At 37.8% G+C, this 15,651-nt stretch overlaps 1 protein-coding gene across 4 annotated transcripts in view; it reads left to right on the forward strand.

The window, feature by feature from the left end:
• Positions 1 to 15,651, forward strand: part of ZCCHC2 (zinc finger CCHC-type containing 2) — a 45,018-nt gene that overhangs the window by 11,141 nt on the left and 18,226 nt on the right. For all 4 annotated transcript variants that reach the window (XM_068931578.1, XM_068931579.1, XM_068931580.1 and 1 more), the window contains exons 2-5: positions 3,223 to 3,334; positions 6,644 to 6,720; positions 9,254 to 9,325; positions 13,937 to 14,049. In XM_068931578.1, coding sequence (XP_068787679.1) covers positions 3,223 to 3,334; positions 6,644 to 6,720; positions 9,254 to 9,325; positions 13,937 to 14,049 — 374 coding nt within the window. The remainder of the gene's footprint in view (positions 1 to 3,222; positions 3,335 to 6,643; positions 6,721 to 9,253; positions 9,326 to 13,936; positions 14,050 to 15,651) is intronic.

The following is a 15,651-nucleotide window of genomic DNA, read 5'->3' on the forward strand; positions in this document are numbered from 1 at the left end:
AAAAAAAAGTTGATTAGGTCGAACTTCCAGCTAGCTTCTTAAAGTGAATGGAGCACTGCGTTCAGCTCTTTGGGTCACAATTTTAGATGTGTAAAAAGACATCTTAGAAAAATAAAACAAATCTAACAGTTGGAGAGCCTCTGGCAAAGTTAATGCAAATGTCTACATACTGTTTACAGCAGAGATAGAATCAAAGCTACTTTTGGCCAAATGTTTGGCTGTAGCTTCAGGAAGACTTTGCCAGAGAATTGACATTGATTTTCTCTAGAAATTTTTGATTCAGTTCTTTGATTTTATGTCAGGAAGATGCTCAATTTTATACTAAAATGCGCTAACGTTGTTAGCTTATTTAGTTCAGGTACAGCCCGTTAATCGTAGTATTAGTGCTTTGTATGGACAGTCTTAAAGGAATCGCAATTTTAACAGGATAACGTTAATGCTCAAATGCTAACAGTTTTGTAAATAATGCATGACCAGGAGTTAAGTTCTAAAAACTCAAGTACTTGATTTTGGTTCTGACCAAAGTTAGGAAATATTTGACAAAACAGTATGATATTTGACACAATAGGAATAGTAAGGAGTTCTCAAAGTGTTGTTCTCCAGGGTGTTTCTGAGGACTTTTTTTTTTTTTTTTAAACTACATTTGCAAATTTTCTGAAGCTGTTAAAATGCAGTTTCATTAATGTACAGCTTTTTTACTTCCTCATTTCAGGTTTGACCTTATGCTCAGAATTTATTAGAAATGTGAGGTGTGATGTGATGCTTCAGTCAGTAAAGGAGTCTGCTGAGGATGTCTACTGAATGACTGGGGATTGGTGCAAGTTTTATCCTGAGGAAACGAAATGTTCTATATTTAAAGTCAGATTGATTCAAAACTTGAAATTACTGACACTCAGTGTAAAACACAAACCGTACACTGAATTAGATGAAATAGCTAAAACGTCTGTCAGTTACTCAGACCATCTGTAGTGCAGTGCAAAGGCACATAGATGTTCATCTACTAATTTTATGCTGCTATTGTTGATGTGACTGATGAAACTTGGATTAACAGCATGCCCAGGACATGCTTGCTGCCTGTATACTTATCTAAGTCCTAAATGAGTTGTATGTACGTACTGTACTGTCATGGGTTGCCACAGTTTGTGCCCAAGATAGGTATTTTAAAGCTGGTTTAGTAAAACTGAGCACGCTGTTGTTGAAACATCTGTCAAATCTTAAGAGGTTCGATGAAGAATTCAAGAATTACAAGGGGGCTCTGAAGCCTTTTGACGCATCTGCTTCCTCGTTCCAGCCTGCCTGTTGTGCCAGTCTTGGGTCCTTGGTACCAAACCAGGTACCAACAGTCTTGGCTGCTGGTTTGTCCCACCATGTTGCATGAGTCCTTCAGGAAAAAGAAAAAATCTCTCTTTGATGTTCTGGTGCTTATTTCCAGAAAGTTTTTACATTTTTCTTCTACTCATCTGTTATGAAAGTCTACTAGTGGAGTAATGCTTTTCATCCTGAATGAGAGTAGCAGGCTTTGAACTGTTAATATAAATCTTCTCCAAAAAGTGTAAGTTTTTCCCAGTAATTTTATCAGTTTTAAAAACTACTAAGATATTTATCTATCTCCTGGTCTTCCTGCAGATCAGTTGCTAAAAGTTTGTGGTGGAGTGAATGTCCTTTCCCAAGAAACCTAACCTTTGTTTCAGCTTCCAGTGCTGATGAAAAGTAATCCTGGGTTGATTCATAGTGCTAAACAGAGAAATGTCTGTATTACCTGTCTAAATATGGGTGATACAGTATCAGCAGTACTGTAGCTAATAAACCATTTCCTATCAAATGGTCAGAGAGGATGGTTTCTCCAGTCTGCTTGCCTTCTTGTCTCCTCCTCTGCGCTCCCCTCTCCCCAAAAAGCTTATGGTATTTGTATGTTGATGATATTTATGTGCTTGCATGTATGTACTAAGCTCACAAGTTATACTACTTGTTACAAGTAAAAAGAAGTGCTCCACTTAAAAATAGAGCAGTCCAGAAACTTACTAGCAACTACCAATATTTCCTGGTTCTTTGTGCATGTTTCTTTTTAAGGTAAAATGTTGTTTATTTGAAATGTGCAATTCATGCAATTGCACTAGTTGACTGGCAAGAACAGTTACATCTGCAGCTTTTGTAGGTTTTAAAATATTTCTGAGTTTTTAAAATTTTTTATATTTTTGTTAAGACACACAGTCATAGGAGAACATGTGAAATGATGTAATGTTTTATGTCAATTTGAGAGAAATTGCATAGGTCCTAGAACAACCACTTCAAGTTCATTTGCTTTTCTACCAGGCTATAATTCATTATTCTAGTTTGTTCTTTCTTTTCTTACTTTAAGAGATCCATTGATGTTATGTGACTTGTATGAATTCCTGTTCTGTCCCCTGCTGATGCACTCCATTAACAGAGTAGTGGTTCTTGGCATTAATTTTGAAGTCTGCATGCAAATGTGGGGGAATTGAGCTTTCAATCCAGTCCTTTTCTCTTTGGAAGAAATGGTGTTATCAGCTGCTTGTGTTCTCAGTGTCTGGCTAGCAAGGGTTGCATATATTTGGCTGCTAGGACCATATGTTATGATAGACTGCCCAAACAGTTTATTCATAATTTCCTGTATAGAAGAAGTCACAGGCTAAATGAAAGTGTCCCGTAGACAGGAAAAACAGATGGACCATGCTGAAATGAGCATACTTCACGTTATACTGCACTGTAGGTGATATTTCTGCACTGGGTAAACTTGGGGTTAAAGAATAAAGAGGATCTGTGAAGAACAGCGTTGGCCACATGAAGATATAGGGCATGAATGTAATTGGGGAGAATATGTTAGAATTCAGTGAATAGATTATTTCATGGGCTAGAAATTAAAAAGAGTTCATACTAACAGTAAATTAGATTCTGAGATTCTGAGCTAATCATCTTCAGTTATTCAGCTTCAGCTATACGAAATGTCCCCTCCCCCCTCTTTTTAAAATAAGATTAGTGAACCATTAGAGCTGATATTTGACATTTAAAAAGAAAGTGAAAAACAAAATTGCTAATGAGTGCTGCTTGGCCACTGTCAAAAATTTCTGTTGTTCTCCCATAGAGTACCAAACAAAAAGCTTTTTTTTTTTTTTTTTTTTTTTAAGAAATTTCTACTGTTATGAGCAAGCTTTGATAATATATATTTTATTAAAGCTTTTTTCTTCTTCTTCCTCAATTTAGAATGACTTTTCCCGTAGTGACTGCATGTCGAGTAATGAGACCAGTTTGTTAGAACGAACCACAGCACCTCACGATGGACTACCAATGGCTTCCCATAGACCTCAGCGAGAAGGTATGTAGTCTGAAGTTTCTTTTGAGGAATGCTTTGAGGTTTTTTGAAAGTTAAACTCACCTTGGAGTTGTAGAAATCTTACATCTGTTTCACTGCTCATCCTCATGAGAAACTGCAATGATGGGTAAGTGTAATAGCTTCTCTGCTACCTACTTGGTCTTTTCTTTATTATGACTAGTTGTCATTCTGTGTAGCTGCTAACTGCTAATGACTGCATGCGCTAAAGTTGAATGCAAACGGGCTTCCTCTTAAAAGAGAGATGGTGTTTGGGAGAATTTGAAGTTTAACAGGACTGTAGTAACAGTGTTCTGCTTTTTGAAGCAAAACTAAGCATGAAGGTACTGTGAAGCAGTGAATGGCTTTTGCTGTTTGATTCAGTTGTATGATTAGTATTAGAAAAGAAACACATATTAGGAGGTTTTATAGAATTGGTATCTTGGAGAAGTGAGAGGCTTTCTGTAGAGAAGTAAGTCTTCTTTGGGCCCTGTTGGGGAGAGTAAGGGCAAAAGGAACTCTTCTGTACAATTACCAGTGCAGTTTCTTCTCTTTGAAGAAATGAACATTGTTGAAAACAGATTTATTCTTACCCTTTATTCTCCAACAAGATTAGCAAATCACTTGTCTACTCAAAATTTGCCTACGCTATCCTCCAGATATCAAAGAGCTAGCAATCTGGGAAAACTATTGCTTTTCCTTTTGTCTCCGTAAACGTCCCTTTGTCTCTACTGTAGAGATTTAATTACGCTTCCAAGGCAGGCAGTTTGAGAGTGTTAATTCCTTGCAAAAATTACAGACAAAGATTATGGCAGATTACAGACAACAAACCAGTTTCAAATCCCTTTACAGCAGTTCAGTACGAGTGTTCATATTAACAAATTAGAAACACAAAAGGGAGACCGTCGTTAGCAACACTCTTGAATGATGTAAGAGAGGAACAGAAAAGTTGAGTAATTGATTCTAGCAAAGTGCTTAAATATTGGTCAATATTTATATTACCACAGTTGGAAACAACAGCGAAGGTTCAGAATCGTTTTGTGATACTTGCTGTATAAATACATGACAGGAAGGGAGTCCTTGCTACAGAAAGAAAACTCATCACTGGGTTAGAAATAGTTCTGATAATAAAACATGCTTTTTAATCTCAATTCTCATAAATCTGTTTTTTAGAATTCTTAACTGATTTTTATGATGGAAGCAGTGTTAGATGTATATATGTGACTTAATCACACTGAATATATGTGTGTGTGAAAACAGGTTTAGAGGGGCAAGACTCCTTATGGCTTATGTAGTCAAATGTTTCTTCTTAGTCTAGCCATTTAGAATGTTTAAAATTTGACTGTGGAAGGAGGTTTTTGAAGGAGCCTATTGAAACTGTGGAACAAAGGATGTGTGGCAGCAACACTGAAATTGCCTGTTGTATTACTTACTAAGCTCAAGCATTTAAAAGCAGCCAAAAAAAGCTAAGGAAGTTCTTATACTTTCTTTATACAGATGCATTTAACTTTAGTTTAAAATAAACACAATATCTTTAGAAAAGAAAGTTGTATGTGAATGTTAATGGTGGTAATTAGTTTTCACGATTACATGTGTTAAATATATGGATGCAGTGAAGTAATGCAACTTTAAAACACTATTCTCTGTTCCAGTCATGCCAACCAATGTTTTTATTAACTTAAGAATATTATCTGATGGTACCATTTAACGTTGGCTATTAAGAAACTTCAGTGAGCCAAAACTAGTATTATGCCTTACTCCCTTTTCTAACAGTACATTTATCTACACCAGACATGTAAAAATTAATGTCACTAAATGTTTGACTTTTCATGGTATACAGATGTATGTTATTACCTAGCATTCTTATCTCATCTCAGATGTCTTTGGTTATGGAATAATTAGTCTTCCTTAACTGCTAAAAACAAAGTGCTCATTCAGTTTTTTAACTCCCAGGTAAAGAGCTACAGCCAGTGTGCCCCATTCCAGCTCAGTATTTGTCAGCCTTTCTAATAAAGGAATTGGGAGCTATAGTACTATGGTTAGGCTTATATGCTTGCTTATTATTCTATTAAGGAGATTGTTAATGCTTAGCTCTCTTGTTCTTAGAAGTGGTGTGTTCAGTTGGGGATTCTGGTTTTATACTTTAAACATCTTAAATGAGTTCCGTTACAGTTAAGTTAGATAAGATAGTAATTAGCTAATCTGCAAGAATAAGCTTTTTAACAAACACTCACCAGAGGCTAATTTTTAAATCGCTGTGGGTACTTCTCAATATATCCCATGTAAAAATGCAATTAAATATTCAAAGGAAAACATGAGCTGGTAAGTCACACCAGAAATAAAAATAACGTTTCAAAAGCCTTGAAAGGAAGCACTGATGATGTTGGATTGATAAAGAACTGTTTTTGACAAAAATTGTTTACATTTCAAGATGAGTTCACGATTGTGAAGGAATAAAATTCTATTGAATTCTTAGGGAAACATATCAGGGAAAAAAAGTGAAAGCACCATCTTGGCTGCATGGTGATTTTCATGAAGACTGTTACCTGAACAGTGTTCTGTCCCCAAAGAAAACCCCCAGATCCTGAGAGCCTTACACTGCTGTTTCTTACCAGGTCACAACCATAACTTTTCTATTCTTGAATACAGTAGATTATGGGGAAGGAAGGTTAAAAGCACTTTGAAGTACCCACCTCCCTTTTTTAGTTCAATTTAATAACATTCTTTGCAGTATGATTGTAGTAGCTTTCTTCCTCTGCTCTTCCCTTTTCTGTTTGCTAACGTTCACTTCTGTCTCCTTCAGGCCTTCCCCAACTATTGTCTTTCACCTCCGTGCCTTTCAAAAATCTGGTTCTTCTGTCTTAGTTTGCTCTCACCGCTACTTGACGTTTCAGAAACATGGAGATGGAAGGCACTATCACTGGCTTTTTTTTTTTTTTTAAGCATTTGTTACTTCTTGGAATAAAGGCACAGTTTAACTTTGTTTAATTGTCTTCTTGCTTGTAGTGATTACAAGACCTGTTGTTCTATCTGTGCGACTTTAGACCCAAATAAGGTCTTGGGTAATGCACAAATTGTCATGATTTGCAATGAAATGGTTGTGGTCAGGCCAGAGAAATACTTTGAGAACATGCCTCCCTCCCCCCCCCCCACCCCCCCCCCCCCCGACAGTTTGTTATAGTAAAATAGCATCTGCGGAGGAGTGGGGTTGTGTGAGTCTTTAAATAGCATATAATGATTTTCAGAGTAGCTAGGTAAATGGATACGTTTTCAAACTGCAATTTGAGCATAAACAGTAAACTGCATTTCTTTCAGCTGTACACATTGAGAAGATAACCCTGAAAGGAGTACCAAGAAAAAGGGCTGACAAACACTTGGAATACACGTTCAAAGTAAGCAAATGGCCTCCAGAATGCTAAAGTAAATGTCTTCATGATGTCTGAGAATTGTAGAGATATACAGTCTGTTTTTAAATACCTACTCAGAAGACAATTTTTAATCATATTAGGTTATTCAGAGATTCTTGAAATTGTTCTATAATTCTCTTGGATTCCTCCTTTTGGGTGCTAAGCAAGTGTTTTCTGTAATTATGGGCATAAGGTGGGGAAGTATAAAAAAGCAGCAGCCGCAGCCAGGTATGTGATATTACTTCTGGAAACTTTGTTTTGTAATTTGAGGCAGGCATTATGAAGAATTTTAAAACAAGTTGTTTCATTCCTAAAATGGCATAGGAGTGCAGTTTTTGTGTCTGTAGCTATGTATTGCTTGGAGTCATATGGTTATCTTAGATCTTTCATGATTGTTTGCCACAAGAAGAGCTCCTGTGGTCTGCTTTTGACAAAGGTGCTTTTTTTTTTTTCTTTTCAAAGGAAAAACAAATAAACTAAAAAAACCCTACTTGTTTTTCTTTTTAAAGGAAAAACAAATAAGCTAAAAAAAAAAAATTGAAGGCCTACCTGGTATATTCTTCATATCTGATAATAGCCGGAGGCAACACGTAAGACAAATCACATGAGTGAGTTTTAAACAGAACTGAAACCCTGCTTGCTACTAGTTTGGAAAAGAGGCTTTAAGTACTGAGGTCTGGTATTAAAACACTGTAGGTCTTAAATGATAACTGCCAAAGGCTGTTGGCAATGATGTTCTAACTGAGTCAAAGTAGTAATTTTCTTAGCCAGGACTGACTAACCTTATGAGTCATTTCGCAGGTAGATGCAAGAGCCTGGTAGTATACCAGGCTTGGACATAGAGTTAAATCTTGCTGTTTTTTTTCTTTTCCCTCAAGACAAAAGAATGTTGTAAATGGAACGTTGTAGCGGGCCACTTGAGGTGGTTCATGGGAGTTCTTTGAAGATGCAAACTAAATATACTGTTTTAAGATGAAGATTGATCTTTTGATCCTGAAGCTTGATATTGTATCCTCTAAGCGTGTATGGATTATAGTTTTATCTTTTGTGGTATTATGAGAAGCTTAAAATCAGATTGAATTGACATCTCTTACTATTCCTATTTTTGAAGTAAAGTGGTGCTAACTGATATCTCGTTGATCAGGCCTTAATCTGAAATTTGAAAAAAAAATCTACACCCTTCTTTTGCTGAGGAAAGTAATGTGGAATTTAGTTTTTGAAGTCTTAAAAGTTAACTCACGCAAACATCTGAACTTTACCACAGTTCCTTTTACAGAATAGTCTGTAAACTTCGTGCTAGGTAAGGTGCACTGACGGAAAAGAGAGGTTTGGCCAGAATGCCCGTATGGTTTATTAATATTTGAAGTCACAAAACGATTTTGGAAATCTACCATGTAGATGGATTTGACAGTGGTTTTGAATTTCTTTGTTAAAGAGGGAACGTTCGGAGATATTTTTGGGAAGCATTTGAGTAAACTTGAAACTCTTCCACATCAGTTCCTTTAGGGAGAAGTTTCCTTTTCTCATCTCTCTGGCTATATACCGTGCTCCCCTGTGCAGATCACCTTATGCTTTCCCTAGGCACTGCCTTTTAAAAGTTATTACAGCAGTTACAATCATGGCTTCCCAGCTGAGGTCATCAAGAGTAGCTGCTAATTGGCATTTCTGGGGTCTAAATTGAAGGCAGTTGGTGGTTAACATTATCTTCTCAGCTCTTTAGAGTAAATGGATGTTTATAAATTGTCATGTCCATTCCCATTACACAGGATTTTCCTATGCATGTAATGGGAATCTTAAACCCAGAGGTGAGCTTAAAGCCAGGCAGTGCTCATCTAACCAAGTTTGCTTCTTTTTTTCCTCAAAATATGCATGTGAAGGTGCTGTTTTACTACCAGCATGTTGTGTAAGAACAATAAGCTATTGAAATATGGTTACAAGAATATACCAAAATGTTTATTCTTGAGCAATTCCTTAAGTAAATTGGAATAGTTATGAATTGTACCCTACAGCAATTTTTATGTGACTGTATAAGATTTAAGCCTGTGGCAGATTAAAAATATTTTATACATTATATAAACAAAGATAAATTTTTGAATCATGATAATGACAGGGAGAACTATCCAGTATATCTGACCTTCAGTCCTTTGTTCTGGTGCCTGGATTTTTGAGTTAACAATGTCTTTTTGGTAGAAGTCGTGTAATTATGCAGCCTTCTACCTGACTTCTTTTGGAATCAGTAAGTAATCATCAAGGACTTAATTGCATTCATCTGAATTTTCTGCTGTTATATTTATATACAAATATCATTAAAGCGATCTTAAAATCTACACTCAAAATCAGTGCATGTCCTTGAAAATGTACAACATTATCCCTGTTTTGACCAGTATTTATTTAGCTGCACCTGTTACATATTATACTGAGGTGGTCAGAAATACAGGATCGTTAAAATACACTAACTAGTGTAATCTTAGAAAAAGAAATGTTATGTAACTTTCCTTACTCTCTTCTTCCTTATCAGGTAACCTGGTCTGATCTTTCTGTAACATGTGTAACAAAAACACACCAGGAGCTTCAGGAGTTCCTGCTCAAGGTATATATTGAAGTATAAAAGTAGTGCTATGCACTTTACAATTGTGTTAACCATTTCAATCATGCGTATTGTGGTATTAAAGTATAGAATACACTGAGCAGCTTGACAGGTGAAATTCAATAGAATGTTTGTGTTTTTTGCCAGCAGGAGATAGGATTTGTCTCATCTCAAACTGCTCATATACCTATGTTTTTAACTGAACTACCGTATATCTAGCAGACAGATTCTAATAATACCCACAGAGTTATGTATAGGTACAAGCACTGCTCATTTGCTTATTGAGATCCATATTAGAATAATCTGGGGAGCATCATTTGTTATTTTTAGTTAATGAGCATTATAGTTCTTAACTTTACCATTATATTCTTCGGTAGAAAAAAGGTATATTCGTTGTCCTAAGAAGTTAAATTTGAGAAAATCTAGCAGCTATTTATGTGTGTATATATGTGCATATAAATATATACAGACAGGTATGTATTTTGTGTGTGTGTGTGTGTACACACACGTGCACACACACCGATGTTTCCTCAAGTTTTTTCCAACAAAACAGGAAATGCATCTGTGTGTAGGCCACATGTAGACCCCAGGAGTGTGATAACCTTGAATTTTGTGCTTTGCTGCCAATGCCTAATATTTTGGGTTCTACCTATTGTGGCAAGTCTTGTATTTAAAATCCTTGCTGTTCAGAGCCCTAGTGAGAGATCTGTTACAGGCATGTTTTGATAGCATCTAGGGTTCTTACTGCAGCGTTAATTGCAAGTGGAAAGCATGTTACTTTACAAAGGTCGTTGTATCGTTTACTGTATGAATTATCAATATGATGTCTTCTAGAGTTGTAAAAATAAAGAAGTATTAGCTTGCTGTTTTAATCTAGTTGGAATATCTAGTTCCAAGAGTTCCCAAAGCTTTGTGAGGGTTTGTGGGTGGAACATCCGGTTGGAGATGAGGTGTCCAATAACACAGCATGTGTACCTCTGCTACCGAAGAGAATCTTAGAAGCAGGGCTGTCATATGAGTTTCCCACAGCTCTTGGGATGAGTGCTGTTGAGCTGCATGCTCTCTCTTCTGCTACCTGTAAATTGGAGATGCACAATAGCCTCTGAAATGAACCCTCCAGGACCTACTTGTTGCCAGGAGGAGTAATGAGAAGAGCCTGGCAAACAGATAGGATCCAAAACATAACAGTTGCAGAGCTATCCGGCCTGATTGACTGGCAGCTCTGCAGAAGTGGAGTGTTCCACATGCTAGCTGATGACTCCAGCCCCAGGAGTGTTTTGAATATGTAGAAGGTGGAGGGATATGAGAAAGACACCCGTGAGCTGCTACAAGCTTTGTGAAGTAGTTCTGTGGAGAACGTGCACAGCTGAAAAGCCTTTTTGGTTTGCATTGATTTGATAACCAAAAGAAAAGAAGAAAGAGGAAAATAAACTAGGTTCAAATTTGTATCTTGCTTTCAAAAAGCAATGGAAAAGTGTAAGTGCTATTCAGCGCGCTTGCATTCTGGCTTTTTATTATCCTTATTTCTGATCTGCATGGTGTCATTAGGTAGCATGCCCTGTTTCACAGAGACAGAAAAGAATGGTCAAAATACTTGGTAGGAAATTCTAAGCTTGCGGATGGTGTAGAATAACTGCAAAAACTGTTTCAGAGCAGAAGCATTGGTGGGAAAAGCTACGGTGGGGTACGTGGGCTAACTCTGATGTCTTACTTTAAAAGGGCACCTTTCCTTTGTTGATAATCATAAAAAGTTCCTTGCATGTAGAAAAATTCCCACGCATGTGGAAGAATTAACAAGCTTGAAGCCACAAGGCTATTTCATTATCTTGGAGTCAAGGTAGTAAGCACCTAATCTTGCATTTGTATAACTCTGCATCTCTGTTAACTACAAAAGGAATTGAATTCCTTTAATGCAAGTTTTAAAGAAAAAAGTATCTCTTTAGACAAATTTAAAGATAAAACATAAGAACAGGAAGAAGTTTGCATGCATCTGCAGTAGCTTTTGCTTGCCTTTTGGTTAGTACTGCCAAATCCTTCAGTCAGTGGTATTCAGTAGCACATATTAAAGCCTAAGTGGTCAGTTGAGAAAAGCTGCTTTCAGCATTTCTATCTGGTTTTATATTTAATATACTTCAGAGGCAATAGCATTATACTAACAGTGTCTGTCTGGATTCCACAGGTTCATTCTATGTATGTTACCAGGCAATTGCCTGCATTAGACATAGTATCTGCTTATTAGAAGCACTTCATTCAGTGAAAGAATTACATAGTGCTTTGCTGTTGTACCACGAGCAGTATGTAATAGGCAGCTGGCACTCTGGATTGGATGTGTTTCGGATGCACAAGAGGAAGATGCTGCTCTAGTGTACATTACTTAGTGCTCTTGATTGTAACTGATGGGAGATGTTAGTCAGATTAGCAAGAGCGCTTTAGGAACGTGCTTAACTTCGGGAAAAAGCATTACTACTGTAGCTTTTTTTTAACTGCACCAATTCTGTTTGTTTGTTTTGCTAAAGAAATCTACCTAATTCCATCAGATTTCATGCACTTCAGTATATTATTTTGGAAGTTGGAAATGTGGAAAATCTTTGTTCTAGGGAATACTTCTGGTTTATTTTGATTTAAACTCTGGAATGCTCTTTACTAATGGAGAACTTTTCACAGAATCATAGAATGGTTGAGGTTGGAAGGGACCTCTGGAGATCTAGTCCAACCCCCCTGCTCAAGCAGGTTTCCCAGGGCCCTGTCCAGATGGGTTCTGAATCTGTCCAAGGATGGAGACTCCGCAACCTCTTTGGGCAACCTGTTCCAGTGCTCAGTCTGGATTTTCTCCTTATGTTTGGACAGAACTTCCTGGGTTTCAGTTGGTGCCTGTTGCTTCTCATCCTGTCATCACTGGGCACCACTGAGAAGAGTCTGGCCCCATCCTCTTGACACCCTCCCTTCAGATATTTAGAACACCTTGATGAGATTTGCCCCCCCCCCCCAAAGTTTTCTGTTTTCCAGGCTGAGCAGTCCCAGCTCTCTCAGCCTTTCCTCATGTGGGAGATGCTGCAGTCCCCTAACCATCTTTGTAACCCTCTGTCGGACTCTCTGCAGCAGGTCGATGTCTCTCTTGTACTGGGGAGCCCAGAAGTGGACAGAGTCCTCCAGATGGGGCCTCCCCAGGGCTGAATAGAGGGGCAGGATCCCCTCCTTCGGCCTGCTGGCAATGCCCTTCCTAATGCAGCCCAGGATACCATTGGCTGCCTTTGCCGCAGGGGCGCGTTGCTGGCTCGTGGTCAGCTTGTTGTCCACCAGGACCCCCAGGTCCTTCTCCTCAGAGCTGCTTTCCAGCAGGTCAGCCCTCAGCCTGTACTGGTGCCTGGGGTTATTCCTCCCTAGGGTACAGGACCCTGACCCTCCGTTTGAACTTCAGGAGGTTCTTCTCTGCCCATCTCTCCAGCCTGTCGAGGTCCCTCTGAATGGCAGCACAGCCCTCTAGAGTACCAGCCGCTCCTCCCGCCTGCCAGCTTGCTGAGAGTGCTCTCTGTCTCTTCATCCAGGTCGTTGATGAATGAGTTGAACAGGATTGGACCCAAGTCCTGAGCCCTGGGGGGATACTGCTAGTTACAGGCCTCCACCTGGCCTCTGTGCCACTGATCACAACCCCTTGAGCTCTGCCGCTCAGCCAGTTCTCAATCCACCTCACTGTCTACTCATCTAACCTGTACTTTCTCCACTTGCCTAGGAGGAGACAGTGTCAAAAGCCTTGCTGAAGTCAAGGTGGACAACATGCACTAGCTATCAGGTTGTTTAAGCATGGTTTCTCCATGGTGAATCCATGCTGACTACTCCTGATCACCTTCTTGTCTTTCATGTGCTTGGAAATGGTGTCCAGGATGAGCTGCTCCATCACCTTTCCAGGGATGGAGGTGGGGCTGACAGGCCTGTAGTTTCCTGGGTCCTCTTTCTTGCCCTTTTTGAGGACTGGAGTGACATTTGCTTGCTTTCTCTTTCGTTCTAAACAGGAACATCAGAAGGCCTTACTTTGTAATACTGGCGTTAGAAACGGTCATAGTTATTTTTGAATTTTCGTTAGAAGTTCAGTGTAAATAGCAACTAGAGAAGGACTGACTTTTGAGTAATCTCAGTATTACCCACTGAAATCTTGTACATTATTTAACTTGATATAGTCTCCTTTCTACTCCTGTTTCTTTGAAATAACTTAGTCTAGTTAAGTGATGTGATGAGTGCGTGCAATCTTCCCTATAATTTTTGCATTATTTTCAGACCTACTTTCTTTGTGTCAAAGATTTATGGAAGTAAATCAAAAAAGGCTGTAAGTTACTGTGAGAAAGAACATTCTATTGGTCAATTTTTTAATTTTGTTGTTTTGAGTAGAGTTTTAAAGCTTCATACATCTGGATTTGATTTGAAGATTTACAGCAAAGCGTTCATTTAGTACAACCAAATTACGATTATTTGTTTTACCTTTAGTCTGCAAATTATCTTATTGTAACTGAAACAGTAGAGTTCCTTTTTGATACTGAAAGGTATAAAGATTGATGGTGAACAAAGATATTCTGAATATGAAAAACGAGTAGTTGATGTTTTTTAACTTTTTTTTCTCAGCTTCCGAAGGAACTATCTTCTGAAGCATTTGACAAGACTATTTTAAGAGCACTAAATCAGGGTTTTCAGAAGAGGGAAGAACGAAGGCATGCTGATCTTGAGCCCATAATCAGGTAAATATTTTAGCAAAGTAGTTGATCACTTTTCAGGTGATTCATTTCAAAGTCAAACTAGGTGACTTTTATGGACGATGGAAATTCTGCTACGTAAACACGCTTCAGGGAGGAAACCAGAAGGCAATGATGAGATAGATACTTTTAAGGCTTTTTTTTTTTTTTTTAATTGAGAATCTGCTATTAAAATTCAATGGTGTGCAGTTTTTAAGAAGTTATCATACAGTTATGACAATTTTTGTTCTGGATCTGCATTATATGGAAATGACTGGCACTTCAGTGAGGGTCCTGCATGCATTACACAAGGATTACATATTTTTTAAAAATATGTATTTCCAACAGTTTATATTCTAATTTTAAGACAGAATAGAGTGAGGCACACAACTTAATTTGGAAAAGATTGAACAGCAATAGTGAAGCATGTATATAAAATTAAATGCAATTCACACAGTTGTGAGGAAATGGCAGATATCCCATAACCTATTATCTAGTGATTAGGACGTGTGCTGGGATATAGGACAAGTAGGTCAAATCCTGTAACTTAGAACAGCAGTATAGATTTGGGTGTGCCTCCCTTCTACTATGAGTATCTTTTGTTAAGTTCATTTCTTCTGTCAGGGTTGTTCAGTCTTGTTCTAAAATGCTTAAATTATCCATCAGGTTAAGGAGAGTATCTCCTGAGTTAGGGTATTTCTTAAAGAAATCAGGCACTGCTTTTCAAGGTAGTGCTCTGCTTACTGTGCAGACATTTGGACTGAAGCCCCTCAGATTTTCGAGTTTTGTCTCAGTATCTCAGCTATAGAAGCTGCTGTGTCCCTCAACCTCCTCCCTCCCCGTTTGCTTTTATTTTGACCAATAATACTATTTCTTCTTTATTGGCTAGATTGTCAAGCAAAAAACTAGGTCTGTGCAAATGGATTTGACTAATAAACATTTCATTCTTAAACTGTGTTTAAGTAGAGGTTGATTGAAGAGTATATATCTGTAACAGAGGAAGATTGTGAAGCCTCACTGCAGAATAACAAACCCAAGAGATTCAGTGTGGAAATGTTTTGTACCTATGCAGCCATGTTATGATATGGAACTGTAATTACAATCTACAAACTCTGTTTTCACTGTCCTGGAACGCTATGTGAATAACATTTTGATAGTAGAATTATTGTATATAATTTTTTTTCCTCATAATGTCATTTCAGGATAGATTTATATTTATTTAGGGATCTTAACTATGCACACGATTGCCAAAATTGCCCTCCCCTCCAACACACACAGATAGAACGAGGTAGTTCTTACTGGCAAGCAAAACCTGAAAAATTGGCATGGGATTTTAAAGCCATTCGTTCCTGGCCTATTTCTTATTTGAAGCTAATAGAAGCTGACCTCTAGGGAACAGATTCAGACCAGCGCTGAGCAATTCTGAGAATCCCACTCTTTGCTCTTGGAGATAGTTAGAAACTCAAATACTGACCTTATAGATGAATTCAGCTTTGTATTTAATCAGACAAGTATATCTAAGGAACAAGTGCATTGCTTTGGGAAATTAAACATGTTTTCAGTTTAAAAAAAAAAAAAAACAAAACAAACAAAAAAACTGTTAAAAGA

This window comes from Struthio camelus, chromosome 2 (assembly GCF_040807025.1).
Source record: "Struthio camelus isolate bStrCam1 chromosome 2, bStrCam1.hap1, whole genome shotgun sequence".
Lineage (NCBI taxonomy): Eukaryota > Metazoa > Chordata > Aves > Struthioniformes > Struthionidae > Struthio > Struthio camelus.